The sequence below is a fragment of the Carettochelys insculpta genome, chromosome 6, assembly GCF_033958435.1.
Source record: "Carettochelys insculpta isolate YL-2023 chromosome 6, ASM3395843v1, whole genome shotgun sequence".
Lineage (NCBI taxonomy): Eukaryota > Metazoa > Chordata > Testudines > Carettochelyidae > Carettochelys > Carettochelys insculpta.
Genome location: NC_134142.1, coordinates 58,178,724 through 58,198,726, shown reverse-complemented (window position 1 = coordinate 58,198,726; position 20,003 = coordinate 58,178,724). Strand labels below are relative to the sequence as shown.

General features: G+C 41.4%; 1 protein-coding gene across 1 annotated transcript in view; it reads right to left on the bottom strand.

Annotated features, from left to right (window-relative positions):
- RYR3 (ryanodine receptor 3) overlaps window positions 1-20,003 on the bottom strand; it is a 572,218-nt gene that overhangs the window by 134,423 nt on the left and 417,792 nt on the right. The window contains exons 59-61 of the mRNA XM_074996957.1: window positions 13,437-13,552; window positions 12,879-12,946; window positions 10,695-10,816 (exon numbers count right to left, since the gene is read on the bottom strand). Coding sequence (XP_074853058.1) covers window positions 10,695-10,816; window positions 12,879-12,946; window positions 13,437-13,552 — 306 coding nt within the window. The remainder of the gene's footprint in view (window positions 1-10,694; window positions 10,817-12,878; window positions 12,947-13,436; window positions 13,553-20,003) is intronic.

Below are 20,003 nucleotides of genomic sequence, written 5' to 3'. Positions count from 1 at the left end.
TTTAGAATGTGTTCCTATGTACAGGTTGAACCTCTCTAATCCAGAGCTCTCACCTGACAACATCCATAATCTGGCATGATTTTAGTTTGCTGGGTGACCATGTATCCTGGGTGTAGTCAAGTTTCTCATGGTCCCATAAAGTACATTTCCAGCCATGAGTCCTGAGTCTCAGTGTTCTGTCCTGTTACTTAGCTGTTATTTACCCCTAAAACAGCTTCTAAGAGCCCAGTAAACAGTGGAAGTGTTGGTAATGCTGCCAGACAACATTGACCTCCCATGGTCCAGCAAATTCTCTTGTATGGCACTGCGCAGGTGCTGAGGGTGCTGGATTAGAGAAGTTCAACCTGTAATATATTTGGAACTCAGTAAAACATTTTATATTGTATCATGTGAAATTTTATTTTAAAAATTAATTCAAACTGACTTGGATAAGAACACTGGTGCATGGTCTTAAAGTAAGGTAAAATACCATACAGAAGGATAAATCAGAGGATTAGAGGTAAAGATAAATTGGTGGGGAAGTTGGACGATGGAGACTAGTGGCTTCAGTGTTAGATCTAATCTTATTAAATATCTGAAATAATCATCTGGAAGAATGTCAATATAACACATTACTCAAAGGTGTAGCGGACGCGAAACTGGGAACATTTGGGAACAGTTGTCAGGACAATGGAATAAAACAAGTGAATATAGAGAAAGATTGGAAAGTTAGGTAGAAAAACTGAAAATGAAACACAGCTTGGAAAAAGGCAATTTAATACCACCAGGAAAACACTATATGACCTACGTTTTCAATGGCAGGAAAAAACTTGGGATTCACTCTGTGGACGACCCAAGGGTCATAGTGAACAGTGAATTAAACAGGTATATTAAACATTAATTTGCAGTGTCAAACATGAGGTAGTTTTGTGCTGAATATGCAGTGCCAACAAGTGCTAAGAAATAGAGGGGTAACCCTTTGAAAATTTCTCATACAATTACACTTCCATTTTTTCAGCTTTGAACATTACTTTGCCAGAAAGAAATTGACAAACTTCATAGCATTCAGAGAAGAGAAACAAATGCAATCCATGGAGGTAGGACTGACTTATTATGAAATTAAGAAAATGAAAATTAAACAGAATACCAAGAAAAAATCTTTCTGATAATCACATCTATTAGTCTGCAGAACAATCTCTAGGAGAAATAGTAAAGAGTCCATCACTTAGGACTATCAAAATTGGACTAGGCAATGCCCAAAAATGCAAACTCTTGAATCATGGCCTTCTCCCCACTGCTGGGGTTTTGGCAATGCTTGGTGAGACCCAAAGTTCTGTTTTAAATTTTTGGTTCTTGAAAATAAACAAATGTTCCAACTCCAACTACAGTCAAACACCCAACACAGAGCTATGTGGATCAAGCCATTTTCCTCTGTAGTAACTCCTCTCAGCTATAATGATATAAGCATGAGAACTACAAGATCCCCTCTCCTTTGAATGGTATCCAGCATATGCAGAGCCACTGAGGAGGAGAGAGAAGGAAGGAAGGGGAGATAGATGGCAGCACATGGCTGATTCAGAGCCTCATTGGAAAGGAAGTAGGACAGGGACAGAATAAGGAACAAGCCAGAGAACTTTAAGAGGCTATTATGGGAAGGATCAAGCTACGTGCCTCTGGATGAAGTTCCAGGACATTTTCCAAACAATACCCACATAGTACCCAGAGGCACTGAGACCTCATCTGGGGTGAATGAAGTCTCTGCTCTACAGCATCGCCTGAGAGCCAGCTGACCTTTAGCTCATGTGGGAGAGTGCAGGACTTCAGACCCTATGCTCGCAGGTTCTATCCGTGGGGCCGGCAACCTGGGTCTGTTGGCGTTACACCCAATATTCCAGACATCAATTACCTCTCAATGTCTTCCTTCTAGGACACTCCAGTCTCTTTCACTCAGACTTGAATGTCCCTCTAAAACTTCCCCAGCTCACATGACTCTCTTGTCATGGCAAGTCTATTATAATTATTGGGACCTCTCTCTGTGTTTTAGTTGTCTAACACTTTCCACTATAAAAGGATTCTTGTGACATTTACTTGAGAAATTACTGAACGGCTTCCTCCTTCTCCAACCACTCTCTATCTTGCGTACATAACCTAAAGTTGGCATTCTAGCAAAATATGAATATTGCCTGTAGCTTCTACGAAAATGGGGCTTTGAGCTCAATTGCTGTGACAAAATTGGAGCATAATGGTAAAAAGTTTGAGAATCACTGCTATAACTAACAGTCCTGCACCTGGCATAGACATGGACTAGATGATCTTGTTAGACATTCCAACACTAAATTCTTATTTATGTAATGTCCAGTTGAAGAAATTTTCCTATCAAACAACTGCACTTTAAGTTTCTTCCTTTCTATCCCCAGGCTGAATCCTCTTTCACAAAAGTATTGCACTTCACAATGTGTTGCTGATATCTACTGAATGTGTGATATTTTAATCAATATTTTACTTTTGAAACTGAATCCCCATGGAACTTAATCTCCAGGTAAAGAGAAACAAAGGATTACTTTGTTGCAATGGCTTTCAATCTAGGTATTACGATACCCCAACATTTGGGTACAAACAATAGAAATATTACAAAACCATTTGTAGAGCTTTCAGGCCCAAACCATGAGAGGGATAATGTTAAGTAAACAAGATTGATATTTAGTGTTTTATAGAATTTTCACCTATTGCTGTCATCCTCATTTGCATTTTTGTATTAAGAACAGAAATTAAAAGATTAATTTGAAACAATTTTCACTGACATTTTCCAATTTTTCGTAATTAAGGAGGTTTCACTCTTGATTCATTCTTTAGGCTGAGTTTTGTGCTTAAAGCAGGAATTCAACCTCTATGGTACATATGACAAATTCAGCTTCTGCTTCCCAAACTTACAACACTCACTCTGAACAGAAAATGGATTTTCTGAGAAATGACAAGTGAATTAGCTAATTAGTTTAAGAGTTAATATAAATGGATCCTTTCTGAAATGAAGCAGCCATTGTCTGACAGTTTCTTTATCTTGAATAATCTGAATAATGGAATAAAAGACAATTGCAACTGCTTTTATGATTAAACTTACTGAAAACTTGTGAGCAAGCTACATTTGAAGACTTTTTAAATATTCATGGTAACTTATTCATATTATTCTTCACAATTAAAAGTTTCTGATCTCTTTCAAACACTGCCATCTGTCATTGTTTTAAATGGGACTGTAATCACAGTTTAACCTCAGTTAGGTAACCATTTTGAAAGACTGTCTATCTTGCATTTTTCTTAATGGGCACCTTGTATCCCAGAAATTCACCTTGTCCACTGTTGGGGACGCTTGCAAAAGTTTGGCTGCCTTTCACTTCTACAAATCCTACTGTGACTTTAGTGCCTAACTTGGTTCTTTCAAGGGTATTTCAACTATATTTGGCTTCAATTACACTGATTTGCATTAGATGTAACAGATGAAATTCATCTCAGCCTCATACTGAGGGGAGGGGGCAGGATGTTAGACCATGGAAAAGAGAGTTATTCACCTTGTGCATTAGCGGGGGCTCTCCAAGATGTGACCCCCCTGTGGACCCTCCTTTTTAAGTGTTTGAGCGTCCCTGTAGTGTCTTCAGTGATTTTTGGTAACAGTGCCTTGTTGCCTTGCACATACTCAGTCCCCATGTTGCATTTCCTCAAGTGGTTAACTGGAGTGTGTGACCAACCTCCTCTGTTCCTCCTCTCCTCCAGTGCATGAGTTTGAAACTCTGAAGTAGAGGGGAAGAGGGAGGTTAGTGGAAGGGACACACATCTCAAAGAACCTCAGTTACTGCACAACCCTCTTTTCTTCTTCAAGTGATGTTCCTATGGGTGCTACGCTTTTAGGCTACATCTACACTAGAGAGTTTTGTAGGCAAAACTTGTGGAGCGTCTACACAAAAATGTGTTTTGTTGACAGAAACTGTTGACAAAAAGGTTGGTAGACACTCTGGAGGGCCCTTTTGTCAACAGAGTGGATCAAAAGATTGATCCACTTTTATGTGTAGAAGTGATCTGTCAATAGAAGTTTTGTTGGAAAATCTCTTTCAACAGTAACTTCTGTAGACAGATGCTTTTAGCGTAGATGTTCTGTCTACAGAAAAGGCCTTCTGTTAACAAAACTATGGAACTTCCACACTACACATGAGTTCTGCCTAGAATCTGTTGACAGAACGCAGCCTTTTTCCCAGAAGAGTTAGGTACTGAAAGTTTGAAACAGAGCACCTCTGTAGACAGATTCTGTCAACGGAAAAATAGTGTACATGCTCCAGGGGGCCCTCTGTTGACAGAGAGGGCTTCCGGTTCACTGAGCTGCCTTGTTTGCAGAGCTTCCAATTGACTGTTATGTCGACAGAGGGCTGGGAAGTCTGGCCACTCTGTTGACAGAGGGTGTTGACAGGGGGAGCATGTATTAGGGGTGGACATGTTCTGTAGACAGAGGTTCTGTTGGCAAAACTCTGTCAACAGTGACTTCTGTAGACAGAACTTTGTAGTGTAGACCCACCTTATATGTTCATAATGGGTACATTGCTCAGAAAAACCACCGAAGTTGACATTGCCCTAGTGGAATGCATGAGAGTCACCAAAAGGGGCTGCAGGTTCTGTTGCTGGTTTGATGCATTTTGAAACACAGATGGAGAGCCTCTGTTTGATATGGCATCTCCTTTTGATTGTGCCGTGATGAAACCAATAATGTTGGCGATCTGCAAAATGACATATAAAAAGAGACGGCCCCGAGAGCAGTGAGGCTGAAAAGCATGGCTTCTCACATATCCTCATGTGGCTTAGGATACAACGTTGGTAAGTAAATAGGTTGGTTGAAGGAGAATGAGGAAGTGACTTTAGGTAAGCACTTGTGATGCAATCTGAGAGTGATTTTGCCTTCCGAAAACACTATGGTAGATAAATTGTGAGGGACCCTACTTCCCCCACTTGTCTTGCAGAAGTAATGTCAGCTCGAATGGCCACCTTCACAGACAGGTGGAAATGTGAGCAAGTGACTAGTGGCTAAAATGAGTGATGTCTGAGAATGAAGATGAAGTCCCATGGCGGAGTACGAACTGTGGGATCACTGTTGTTGAGGCCTCCAGAAAACAACTGCTGGTAGGGGGTGCTTCATCTATCTTATGTTGGAAAGCTGCTGTGGCTGAGAGGTATATCCTGACTGAGCTAATAAAGACCTCTGACCTCTTGAATTCAAGCAGGTAATCCAGACTTAACAGGAAGGGCACATATACCAATAGCATTTGCTTCATGTGACATTAGGAATCAAAGTGTCTCCATTTGTGTAGGTATGTGTGGCAGGTAGTCAGTCTGTGACCACTTAATAAAAACGTTCTCTGTGTCTTTGGAGCATGTTATTTCAGCTGCCCAAAATCATTGGCCAGCCCAATTTTGAGGTGGAGTGACTCCAGTGTTAGTGCAGAATTCACCAAGAGTCCCAGGACAGGAGATGAAACAGGAGAGGAACAGTGCAATGTCTGCACACTGAGATTCTGAGAATGCAGGGGAACCATATTTGATGAGGTCACTCAGGGGCTATCAATATTGTGGCTTTGTCTGCTTTGATCTTGTGAAACATTCGCACCATTAACAAAATGGGCACAAAGGCATAACTGAGTGAAGCATCCCATTTGTCAAGAAACAAGTGTCCCAAGGGTGAAGTCCCAATAAATCCATGGAGCAATAGTGGGCATTTGGTGTTGTGCTCCATAGCAAAGAGGTCTACTGTGCGGAATCCCCACTGTCTGGATATGTTAAAGAGAATCTTGGTGTCACTCTCCTATTCATGGTCCTAGAGAAAGTTCCAGCTGAGTGCATCTGCTGTAGTGTTTTGACATCCAGTCAGGTATGCTGCTATAAAGTAAATGTTGTTCTGGATGCAGAAGTGTCAAAGTTGCGTGGCCTCTGCACAGAGGGAGTGTGAATGTGCACTCTCCACTGTTGATACAGAACATGGATGCAAAATTGTGAGAATTTGTATGATGTTGTTTTTGATCATGGGTTGAGGAAGTTGATCATGGGTTGAGGAAGTAATTGGAGTACCTGTGCTCCTACCTGGATCAAGTGAGTTACCTTCTGATACAATAGGTGTTTGTGAGGGGGTCACTGAAGAGGGATGTGCAGGGAGCCTGAGTAGGGGAGTTGAAAGTAAAAGGGATGTAGTGTCTAACTTTGATTAGCTTTTGCAACCATAGGTCTGTAGTGATGGATTGCCAGACTGGGTAGTAGGGAGTTAGACAGTCTCCAAATGGCTGGAAATGGTAGGAGTTTCCAGTGTTGGAAACTGTCCACATCTCAAACTTGCTCCTGTTGGATGATCGAGGAGACATGGTAGACTGAGTTGACAGTTGTCATCTCCTTGGGGGCTGTTGCTTCTGGGCTGGTGGGTCATATTGCCTGAGTGTCTCTGTAAATGGAGTGGACCAGAATTTGGGTTATAATACTTTCCTTTTCTTTTCCTTGTCCTAGCAGTACGGATACCCAGGGATTTCAGCGTCACCCTTGAGTCCTTGAGGATGTGCAGAGACTTGTCCAATATTGCTGTAAAGAGTTTTGACTCTTCAAATGGCAGGTCCCCCACTGCTGCTGGCACTTTTGGGGAAAGCAAGAGACATGCTGCCAGGATGCTCTTCTCATAACAATCCTGGTTACTGTCGATTCTATCACTGTGTTTGCAGGGTCTCGGGTAGCTTGCAGACCTGTCGTGGTAATCTGTTTGTCTTCCGAAATGAATGCAGCAAACTGCACTTTTTTCTCCAGAAGGAGAAATTCAGTAAATTCTGATCATATGCTTTAACTAGTGTGGTACTGTTTGGCTAACAATGCCTCTTAATTATCAGTTCTAAGGTTAAGCTTTACTGAAGAACAAGCTTTCCAGCCAAAGAGATTGAGCTCTTCCAGTGTTTGTCATATGTGGTTTTGGAGAATGATTATTTGCCCCTTTCATGAATAACATTGATTATCAGGGAGTTTGTTGTGGGGTGTGGAAAAAATAAACACTGCTCCCTTTGCAGGGATGTAATATTTCCTGTCAGACCTCTTTTAGTTGGAGCAATTGTTGCAGGGGTCTTCCAAATGTGTTTCACAGTCTTTGTGATTGCATCATTCGTGGGTAAAGTGATTTTTGATTATGCTGATGTTCGAAGGATATCAACAAACTTATGTTGTATCTCCTGCACTTCCTCTAGGGAGATATCAAGAGAATCTGCAACCCTAGACAGAGCCCAGAAGGCATGTCTAAAGTCATCCCCCATGGCGTTCATTATGGTCTCATCCAGGAAAGAGGATGAAAAATAGGCTGTAGGTTCAACAACCTGGTCAGAGATTTCTTCCTGGTTGCCCGCCTTCTCTCCATGGGGTTCTGATGGTCCTGGTATTGATGACTGCTGCGGTGACTGCTGTGTAACCTCCCTGTCTGGGCTAGGAGTTTTCACACAGTGTGGGGGTTATGCCACCTGTGACACTCTGCCCCCATATTTATGGAAATGCGTTTTGAATATAAATATGGCAAACTCAAATATGTTTTATGCAAAATGGTGCATTTGACCTATCATTAGAGAACCTATATTCCCCTGAATGTGTATATTCTATATGTTTGCAGTTATTACTCTTGTATGTGAAGTTAGAAATATGAAGTATAAATTTATTAATTTAAGTCTTCTCGTGAAAGCCAAGAGTGGTACTTAAGGAACTTAATAGCCCAGTACTCAAGTCAATGATCTGTGAATCATCTTGTTTTTAACTTTTAATCCATGATTGTGGTTGGTCCTATAAATACACATGACCATGTGACCTAGTGCTGGAATCCTTCTTGAATTTTTCACTTTTCTACGGGGCTGGGAGAAGTGAACAAAGACTAGAAACATAACAAGTGGGAAGAAAATGATTATTGCCTTTGGTTGGCTTTAGAGCTTGTTGAGGTGGCCTAGGGGATACATGAAAACACCTAGAACCAAAAGAAATCTAAGGAGCTCTAATGGGTGAAGAGAAGCTGCTAGATCCAGCTCAGAAAGATTGATCAGCTCTGGCATAAGAAGGACTTTACCTGAAATAAGAACGGAGATGAGAAATTATATGATTTGAAACAACTTCTTTTAGGGCTCATCTACACTAGCCCCCTCCTTCGAAGGGGGCATGTAAATGAGCCCGATCGGTGAATAGCAATGAGGTGCTGCGCCGCATATGCACCACCTCATTAGCATAATTCTCACCTTACGAACTTTGAAGTTGCTAACTTCGAAGTGCCAGCAAGCAGTGTAGCCATGGACACTTCAAAGTACCCATGATACTTCAACGCTCCCTTACACCCAAAACATTTCGGGAGCAAGGGAACTTTGAAGTAGCGTGGGTACTTTGAAGTGCCTGTGGCTAGACTGCTTGCTAGTGCTTCAAAGTTAGCAACTTTGAAGTTCACACGGCAAGAATTATGCGAATGAGGTGCTGTGTGTACAGTACAGCACCTCATTGCTATTCTTCAACTGGGCTTGTTTACATGCCCCATTTAAAGGAGGGGGCTAGTGAAGATGAGCCCTTGGCTTACCTGCATATTCTGTTCTGTTTATTTTAACTTAAATAACTTACTTTGATCTGTCTGTTATCATTTGCAATCACTTAAATCCTACCTTCCGTGGGGCACTGGGGGATGGAGGACAACAGTTGTGCATAGCTCTTTCACAGATAAAGGGACAAGCATTTTATAAGCTCTCTCTGTATAAACTTTATGCATAGTGAGATGGCTTTATTAGGGGTTTTGGCTCACTAGGGCTGTGCAACAGGGTACTGTGTCAAGTCCCTGTGACTGAGCCTTCCAAGAGCTGAGTTATTCTCAGGGTTACTCTGTTGGTGGAGGGCTGTTACTCCAACTGTGTGCCTTTGCTGGGGGAGGCCAAAGCTTCTGGTTCAGGACAGGGTTGTGGGATGTACCAAAGGGCAGGCTCAGTGATAAGATCAGCCCATCAGGTGACCTCTGTGACCCACCCATCATAACATTCATGGGGTCAATACTGCCACTATGGAGGGGAGGGCATTCACTAGTCCCTATATAGTAACCCTTGTGTGTCAGGGCTGGTTTGATCATTTCAGAAATGGGAGAAGAGAGCTGCAAGGGATATGTCTCTCCCTTGTCCTCATCACCACACAAAAATAGTGGAGCCAGTGGCAGTGGGCAGCTCAGTGCTGATCTTGGTGTCAACAATAGAAAAGTTGGGCATCAAGGACCTCATAAGACATCTGGGAAGGAAGAATTGTGGTGCTGACAGCCCCAGAGCTGTTGGTGCAGTGCTGATGAATACCGTCTGTTGTGGTACTATTGTCTGTAAGGGTGGGCTCATCAGTTTCACTCTACTAGCAGGAGATGGTAGCTTTGGCTTCAGTTGGCTGGATGTGCCCTACGCAGTGTCGGGATGGCATCACCAGTGCTAAGGCAAGGAGTTTCAGTTTCCCTTTAGTGCCTGCACTGGAGTGAGCTCTCTGGGAGTCTTTGGCTCTCATGGGACATACAGTACCAAAGAGTCCTGCCATCTTGGCTGTGGAGCCTGTCCATGCTGTCAGTACTGATGAAAGCTCCTGGCTTGGGGAATTCCAGTTCTTGGTCAGTTCCTGAGCCAGGTTTATATGGATGAAGTGAGTTCCAGCCAGTATCAATCTCTTCGGGCTTCCTACTGCTGAGCATTATTGCTACTTTTTTAAGTCATGTAGCTGATAGGTGAAAAAAGTTACTTTATATTTTAAAAATATAATGGGATTCATTTTGAAAGGTGCAAAATAAACGATTAAATATCATCTATACATAGGAAAATGTTACACAAGACTGTTTCCCATTTTTAATCTTCTGATGTTGGCATTCAGAGATCTTTTGAAAGGGCAAAGAGAAGAGCAGGAGAAAAAGCACAAACCCTTTTCACTACCAAGGATATTCAATTATAGCCATTAGCTGGAACTAAGGTTTGGTATTGTCCCTTGATCTTAGGCTTGTCCTCACCACTTCTCACAACACGCAAAGTTTTAACTTTTTTAAAAATGTACAACTGTACAGCCTGAAGTTCCCTTTGTGTAACCAAACTGATACAACAAAAGCAGCAGCAGTGCAAGCTTCTTATTTGCATCCACCCTTCTCCAAAAGGTGGAATTCAAAGACAGAGGAGAATCAGTATACATGTTTATTCTGATTTTCATGCTGAAAGGCACTGAGGCCCTCAGTTTCAACTGCCCTCAAGAGAATCCAGCTTTCAGTGGAATCAGAAAGCACTTAGCACTTTGCCTTTCTGCTGACAGTGGTACCTAGATCCAGTTAATGCGGGGTAGTTTTCGTACTATTATTTCCTGTTTGTGCAAAAAGGGAATGAGCATATGACTGTCCAGCAGTTGTCACAGGGCACCAATTTTTTTTTTTTTTTAAACACCAACAGACTTGTCAAAATGCCGGTTAATTCTGTGACACTACTTTAGCCAATTATATATAATCTCTACTTACTGTTTCATATTTAAACGATTAAAATACACTAAATAAATGATTACAATTAAGGAAATAAACATCAGGAATGTTATTTATTTACTGCCATTCATTTATTTGAGGAACCTAAAGTTTTGCACTGTTATTTTGCATTTTTAAATGAAACTTTTATAATCCAAATACATTCCCCCAGAGTCTGTCAGCTTACCTTGCCACCATTTCTTTTTCCTTATTGGAAGCATATCCACTGCTACTGAGTGATTTGATTGGAGAAGACAGGAAGTACAAGCAGTGATTGGTAAAGTACTGGTCAACTAATGGTAGAAGCACCTAAGGAATACAGACACAAAATATACTTTTTGAATCTACATACATTTTGAGTGAACCATACAGGACTCCAATATAGCACAGTCCTTTCACACAACCCTTCCTTTTTGGCTTTATATTACAATTGCATTTTCTAGTTTTAGTCATTAAGATTATACAATGAAAATTTCAGCTATGACAAATTTGAACAAATGTTAAACCAGGAAACAAACAGCCTATTGTGAGATGTCACAGGCTTCTTAATGTAAATATATGGGCACCTCTGAAAATAGGCAAAACAATATCAATGGTACAAGAATAACTGGAGTATTCTCTAATCAGTTATCTGCTGAGCAAAATCATTGGAATTGTCACACTTGATCCATCTATTTTAATATGCAGCTCCAAACAATAACCAGGATCAGTGAGGCAGATGTACTTTCCATCCCTTGTTATAATATATTTTACTGTTCAATACACTTTTGCAGTAGCCATGTTAGTCCCAGGATATTACGTCTACTCAAACCTGAAGAAAAACTCTGTGTAGCTCAAAAGTGTATCTCCTACATCAGGAGGAGTCAGTTAAATAAAATATATTACCTCACTCATCTTGTCTGGCTGGTAACTGCCACAGGCCATGGATCTAAAAGACAAGTCTGCCAGGATGCCAAGTGAGAGCCTTGCGCTGCACTACCATGCTGTAAGGTCAGATAAGGGAACTACAGCTAGTTTCCCCACAGCTAGAAGCTATACCCACTGCTTCAGGAAGATCAGAAGAGCAGCAGCAGACAGCTGGCTGAACAACAAGTCTTTTAATGATGTTGCTTCCCAGACCTGGAGACCAAACTCCTGCTACTAAAGCCACTCTTCCAACCTGGCTGCACCTCATTCTGCCACATCTGCTCCTGAATCTGCCTGGTATCTACAAAGACCAGTCCACCTGTTCACTGAATGACATGCTCCCATGAACTCACATTCCAGAAGCTAAAGTTGCCTGAACCCTGGATTACGAAACCTTCAGATAACTAGGCTTCCCTGATCCCTTGGGCAGGATCAGCTGATCCAGGACTATGCACATTGACAAATTCTGTCAGTCATCTGGCCTCAGCTGCGGTGGCAAGACCCTCAGCCCTGCTTGCTCATCACAAGCCATGACAATATTATCCTAGAGCAAGACATTTCTTCCTGATTCTAAATGAAGGGTTTCTGTCCCCCAGCCTGAGGACTGACAGTCCTTGTAACTGCAATTCCATGTGAATATGCCATTTTTACACATATAAATACTGAATTTTGCTATAAAAAGCATACTAAGCTATTTGCCTGAATAATATCCTGAGGCAGCACATGCCAGAAATTGCTTATATGTTTCACGAAAGGATATTACACTGCATCTGTTATAAATATATTGTCTTTTCATTTCATATTATGTGCCTCATCCCATAGCAAAATAATTTCCGGAAACAGTGCCTTAAAGCTATACCTCTGGAAATGCCATTTGCACTCTCAGACTAATTACCCACCTATGTATATGGAATGCAGATATTCCATTACGTGCATATTTCTGTAGCAACAGCACACAGAGTAAGACTCTGCAGAGCTGAAACTTTGGAGACTGTTTGCTGCTGATGTCACTGCATTGTCACTGGAAGTTTAGGTTAGGTTGCCATAGGAAGCCCATGTGGCTTGGAAGAAAGTACTACACAGTAGGACCTGAGTTGTGTTTCCTCACAGGTCACTGATTGGCTGTCACCAGTACTTAAACTGGGAAGCCATGAAGGTGAAGTTTCTGAGCAGCAAGAAAGACTGCCTAAATGCCTCTGCTTCAGATGCTGCTTGTGATAGACCCTAGACTGTGGCTTCCAAACTTGGTTTGTGCTTTGCTGTTTGACTGCTGTTTGCAGCCTGATTCCTGATCCTTCCTACATACTGATGTCTGACTCATATTTTGCCCTGTTTCTGACCTTTCAGTACCTGACTCATGCTCTGACATCTCGGTCTAAGCATCCTTGTCCCAGTTGTGACACACACTACGTTATATGTAATAGCAGGACTTTAAACGCATTCTTTAAAATATTAAATCACTCACTTTGGCAAAGAACTTAATTTCTGGGTCATGTGGGGATTTTTCTGTTTTTCCACTGGTGACGATGGCTTCTGCAAGGATACAATTAACACAAATGTCAATAAGCTTGAGCAAAAATCTAATTGTTAATAACTCTGCTTCCCTTTGAAATAGTCTTACAAACTTAGTTTCAAAACAGTACAAGGAAAGCAGTATAGACCAGTGTTTCTTAAATTTTTGGAGACCACAGAACACCAAACAATAATATGTTTTATGTGGAACCAATGAAAATTTTCTAACCAAAACCAGCAACATATATAGCAAAAACAAAATTTAGACAAATATGATAGCATTGTATCTGCTTATATACCATCAGTGTATAATATCAAAAAAGTATCAGATGTTCACAGCACACCTGAAAGTTCTTCACAGAACCCCAGTGTTATATTATCTCAAAAGCAACACAAGTTGTCATATGTGCAACAGATGCAACTCAGATTAATGAGTTTCATTTTATCGTTATAAAGTTTAAATATGAACTACTTTTTGGATGGTTAAAATAAAAACACTTGAGATGCTTACCCAAATGTGCAATGAACTCTTGAGCAGAGTCAACATATTTTAGAATCTTCTTTAAAAACTTAAATGCAAACCTCTTTTCCATGGATGAAGCATCCAAATCCATATCTTTCAGACCCCTAGTTTACAGTGTAAAAATAAAAGGTATTACAAAAATGTTATAAATTACGAGATTATAATGAATCTTTCGCCAAACTTTTTATTTCATAGTTAAGATAAATTTTCATAAATTAAAATTCACACCTTTCATAGCAACACTCTTTCCAAATAAAACAAAAAGCAGTCCTGTAGCTCTTTAAAGACTAACAAAATAATTTATTATGCAATGAGCTTTCATGGGACAGACCCACTTCTTCTGATCTGGAAGTGGGTCTGCCCCATGAAAGCTCATTACATAATAAATTATTTTGTTAGTCTTTAGAGTGCTACAGGACTGCTTTTTTGTTTTGTGAAGATACAGACTAATATAGCTACCTCTCTAGGTCTTTTCAAATAGTTATTTGTGTAGCAATAACTGCTACAAAAGCTTAACTTTCACTGATGGATTTAATACTTTTCTGTTAAAAGAATGTAAAATTACACACTTCAGTAACATGAATTCAGAAAGCTATGATCACATTATATATGAAAATGTCTTCATTCTGAGCCTGATCCAATAATATATTAGCTGCTCAGTTTCTAGTAAGTTCATGGTGGGTGGGTGGGTGGGTGGGTGGGTGGGTGTGTGTGTGTGTGTGTGTGTAGATGTTGAATATCTTATAAAAAGCAAATAGGTACAGATCCACAAAGTAACATAGGCTTCTAACTCTGAATTTAGGTGCCACTGAGTTGTTGTAAAATCCTTTTCAGCTGCCATGTAACTCTGAAGATGACTAAAATCCTTTGGTGCCTAAATTGCAACAATTCCTGCTTTTGGGCATCACTATAAGATATAATACACCATTCTAGACACTTAATTGCTTATGTCTCATTAGGACCCTCTCCAGAATCTGATGAAGTGGTTCTTACCCATGAAAGCTCATTACTGAATAAATAAAATTGTTAGTCTTTAAGTTCCTACAGGACTGCTTCTTTTCTTTTTTGTGAAACCAGGCAAAGACAGGCTTATTCCCAGCTTTCTCATTTACAGGACTTAAGCTGGTTCGTAAGCTTAATATAGGCCCAATTCTATGCAAAATGCATGGAGATGAGAACCCTACTTGCATCTTTTGCCCAGTGGTTAGGGCATAACGAGGCTGTGGGATATTCTGATGTTGGTCTCTCACAATCTTTCCTGTTGAAACTATTTTCTGTGTATTAATAATTAAACACACATCAAGACAAAGACTGAGAAATACTCCTTGGCCAAGTGGTTAGGACACTCAGCTGAGCAGCTAGAAACCATTTTTCAATCTCTTCTTCAGGCACTGAGAGGAACTGAACTGGGTTGTCTCACATCCCAGAGACATTAAATGTGCTAAAGGGAGCCAATATTTTCCCCTTCTACATAGCCTGCTGGTATTAATGGATCCCATTTTTAGGCATCTACCTCCCTATGCATTGTATAGGCAGCCCAGGCTCCTAAACTAGGTTGCCAACTTTAGTTGAATGAATCCATGGAGGTTTCATCACATGACATTATCTTTAATTAAAGATTAATCTCTAGGGTAGAGTTGCTGTGGAGTGCCCAAGTTTTTGGATTCTAATGGGTGGCAAAAGATTTAAATTGCAGGTGCTACAAGACTCTCAGTGTTGCAAGTCCCTTTGTAGATCTGAGCCTTCGTCTTTTTTTTCTTGTGCTGCATAGGGTTCGTGCCATAACTTTGAGGCATCATTCAAATTCTCTATTTAAATAAAGACTAGCAAGGGCGACTCATTGAAAAATGGATAAGAAGTGATAACTATCAAAAGGCTATGCACTAACTTAAGAGAAAGTATTAGAATATGCTAATTGCAGAGCAAACTTTCCCTCCCCAAAATCTTTCTGTCATTGTTAGCCTTATTTGTTTCCCTCCTGGAAATCATGTAGCTCTATCTATGCCTTTGTTTTATTTTTAAAATGGACTTGGTTTTACTTTCTTTTATTCTGCTTTGCCTCTTTGTTTTGTCTACTTTTACTTTGCTTACTACTTTTTCATCATCACTGTATTGTTGTTCTTTCTCTTTCCAGAGTTCTAAATGTGACTGTTCATATATTTCCATGTTCTGCTATTGAATATTTGATTTTGTGCAGCCAAATAACTCTCTATATAGCAGTATGATTACTGTAACAGCGAGTATCAGGCAGCTATGTGTGCCTGATAGACTTCTCCTGCTTCATTTTCTCAGAGTATAATACAACCATTTCTCCTGTTCCATACTGAAGAAATTCTTCCTGAATTTATGTTATACATGTAATTTCCTGGAATAACAGTGACTTGATAGCTCAATTAAATGGCAAAGAAATCTTTATCATAAGAAAAAAGAGAGCAGCTGCCTTCCAAATTCATTTACATTGAGTGAAAGCCATTTAACTTTAAAGGAACATAAATTGTTTCTAATATACACCTCACAAAGCCTAAGCAATCTTTTATACATAGTATTGCATAAAAACCTACAGTCCAGCTTTCTTCAAATGTGTTCATTTGAAAAAAGGACTCCATTGTTAACGCAAAGACAGACATGTTTATAGCATACACATACTGTGTGACCAAACCAATCCCATTTACAAAGAATGCACTTTAGCTCAATAAATGTTGGACTGAAATTCAGGAAATGGGGTAAAACTGCAAGCAGAGATTTCAAAAGGTGCTACATATTTATTTATTTTAAACAAAATATTGAGAAGAGGTTATTATCCATGGATGAAATTCACCCAGAAGCACAGGGCTGCCACAAGGCTTTCAGCACCGTTTAAGCCTCACATAAAAGTGATGCACAGGGTTATGCTGGAACTGCAGACATCCTCCTCCATGTGTCAGCAAAAAGGTTTCCACACTGGCCCCATAGGGGGCAGGTCAGTGGGAGGACTGAGGATGAATATTTTAACAAATTCAGTAGTGGCACTGGTACTCTCTGCAATTAAACACAGAGAGGCTTCAATTGCTATTCCTGTACATAGTCTACAACGTGACTACTCAGAAGAATGGGGTTGCTACACCACAAGCCTGCAGTTTGATTTTGGATGGATTTAATTCCAGTTGCTCTGACCTCCAAGCACAAAGAGCCAAATATTTGAGTTAAGTGGATTTCACACAGTTAAAAAAAAAGGACTATAATTTTTAGGGCCCTATGATAAAACACTCATGTACATGATTTACTTTAGTCATACAAAGAGTACCATTCCACCCAATAGGCAAAATCTCAGAAATCAAAGTCACACCACCTGTTTGTGCATGTTTGTAAGTCCTGAAAGTTAATCTGTATTAATTTCTCTGAAACCAGGTGTATCCTTTTCCTATACACGTTAATATTTTCTTAAGGACAAGCTTAGCTATCCATCTGCTCTAAGTAGAGAAGAAAAGTGGTTACATAACTATACTGTAACTTTTGTGCTTTGAGATATGTTGCACATGGCTATTCCACTGTAGGTACGTGTGTACCCAGTGCACTGTAGCTGGAGAGCTTTCCCTCGTACTTATTAGGGTGGCACATGTACATGTGCATTCAGATAGAGACCTAAAAGCAGGGCTGGCTCAATACCACCTCAGTTCATTTGCACTGGAATTGACTACAAAGCACATAGAATGGACTCCCAAGCACAATTTGGGTGGACAGGTCATGGAATAGACAAGTGCAACACATCTAAAAAAGAAAAAAAAACCAGTTACAGTAAAGTCATGGAACTATTTTTCTTTGCCATGTGATTGCACATACACATTCCATTTCTGTTGGGGCCTAACTTGGGCCTGGTCTATACTAGAACGTTAAGTTGAACTTAGCTGAGTTAGGGTGATGTTCTAAGCAATTAGTCCACGCTACCAAGTCCATTCCACCAATTTTAAGGGGTCTTAAGGGTGATTTTAGTATTCCTGCTTTTCACAAGATGTAACACCAAATTCAGCTTTGTATTGTTTACTTTACGGTAATGGAAATGGAGGGTTGTGAAATTTGACGTTCTTGGCCTCTTGGAGGTGTCCCACTGTGGTCCCGTGTGACCACTCTAGCCAGGACTTTGAGTTCTGCTGCTCTCCAGATATACAGAACATGGCCCAGGAAAGTTTAAATTTCATTTCCTATTTGGCCAGCCTGGTAAGTGGAAAGGGTAGCACACCTCAGCAGCACACCTGGCTGTGAATTTCCAGGGTTGCAGAGGAGCTCCGGCATGGCGCATACAGGAAATCCAGGACCTTATAGCTGGGGATGGGTCGGGGAATAACGTTGCTGATGTTGGTGAAACAGTCCTGCGAGACCCTCAAGAAATACCCTTTGAGATTTATCTACTCTGCTGCAAGGTGGTCCAGTGCCAAGATGGGGATGTGCATTCCATCTATCACCCTGCTGCAGTTAGGAAACCCCATCACAGCAAAACCATCCAGTATGTCCCACACATTTCCCATAGTTATTGTCCTTTGTAGCAGAAGATATTAATAGCCTTGGCTATCACAGCAAACCCCACTGTAGATTTACTGCCTTCAAATTGATTGCTCGCTGATTAGTAGCTATCTTCTATGGAGGTTGCAACTCGCTTCTGAACTATCAGATCAGGTCTGATTCTGGTATAGTTGTACTTCATGGGGGGGAGCAATCATAAAGCTCCATGAAAGAGGAACATGTGAGAGTTATGTAGCTACTTCTGATCATCCCATGCCTGCAGAACAATGCAGTCCCACCAGCCTGAGCTTGTTCCACAGCACCAGAACTGGACTTCCAATGGGTGCATAGCACTGAGTGCAGCTAGCATCTGCCCATTGCCGTGTTCCAGTGTTTCACATTCACCAAAGGGTCTTAAGTAAATTAAGTTGTCATGGTATAAGAGCAAAGATAGTTTTTCTTTCCCTTCTAAACCACTAACACCTATGCAAAGTGGAGCAGCCAAACTCCCTACTCCCATCTTATTTCTTCCATCACCTCACCTGTTTCCACCTCCTCTTGGAAGGTTGGGGAGCTGACGGAAGGCACAGGCAGAAGGAATTGAGGGGTAGGGAGGGGAGGTTAGCCTCCCCAAAGGGGGGTTCCACCTGCCACACATGTCTGAGCAATTTAAAAGGGTCTGAGACTTCCAGACCATTTTAAGTTATCTTCAGTTCTGAGCACTTGCCCTTTTGCCCCCATCTCTCAGTGGGCCAGGTTTAGCCCCTCCCACACTCCAAACCCCTAAGCCTCATCCTGGAACTCCCTTCTGCTGTACTCCAAACCCTTCATGCCAGGCTCTACCTCAGTGCATGCAGTCCTAGCTGGAGCACTCTCATCCCATCTCTCACTCCAGCCTTCTGGCCCAGCCTAGAGCATCCCCCTCCCCTATTCTGAACCCATGATTTTTGTGCTCACCCCACATCCTAGGGGGGCCCACAAAATCTGATAGCCCTGGCCTCCAAAAGAGTTAATATGAGCATACTAGCCCTCCTTTACGACTCACCTTCCTTGTCCCCTTCTTCCTGTCTCTGCTCTCTCCTGAGCCATTTACTCCAGAGTCTTGCCTGTTTGCAATGCCTGTGGGCTACCAAGCTAGCTGCTGTTCCCTGTTCCCCCGCCACAGGGCCCTGTCATCCCTATCTCAACTCTATTACCTGCCAGCAGTGTGGGGAGAACTCTCTGAGACACAGCCCCCTCTGTCTTTCTCAGGCAGGGGGAGCAGAGTGAACAGGGGCCACACATCCTGGCTCTGCCCCTCCTCCACCTCCCCCGCATTGCCCCAGGGGCTGCTGGTAACAGCATGTTTAAACAATCTGCTTAAAGAGCCTATATAGTTCCTCCTGCAGACGTCTTTTTAAACAGACAGCCCCTCCTGCTTACCGAGCTGTCTCTTTAAAATTCAGGTCTCTGCTTTGCAACATATGGGACAATTAGCCTGTTTAAAAAAAAAAAAAGTTGGGTTGCTCTCCAGAGAGCTAAAAAGAAAGGGACAGTCCCAGCTAAAATGGAACGGAGGGTCACCCTAAATTAGGAGAACACCTGAATGCAAAAGTCTGTGGACATAGTTATGATGCCCATGGTTCCACATCCAGTCTGGGAGCTCAGGAAAGGCCAAAAGGGAGGACAGTAAATTGGTAGTGATGGCCCAATACCAGCATAATAGATGGAGGATATGGAGGGGAACTTTTGTTCCACATGCACTGGGTCAAGGGGGGCTGCCTTCCCTCCTCCAGCAGACTCAGTCTTTTACATTTTCACATAGAACAAGGGGGAAGTTCCTCCTCCTTCCAAGCTGTAGTTATTTATTGTCGTTTCCCAAGCAGCCATCACACACTTTGCTTGGACATTTCCCACCCTTTGAGGGGTACATTTGGCAGTGCCCTACAGCTGCCTCAGATACACCATTAGTACCCTACATTTTACTGCATCTGATTCCATGCTAATTATACTCAAAAGCCTTATTTCCCTGTTTGGGCTTCAGAACTTGGAGAATTTATCTTAGAATCAGTAGGGCTCATCACTCTCACAGAGCCAGCT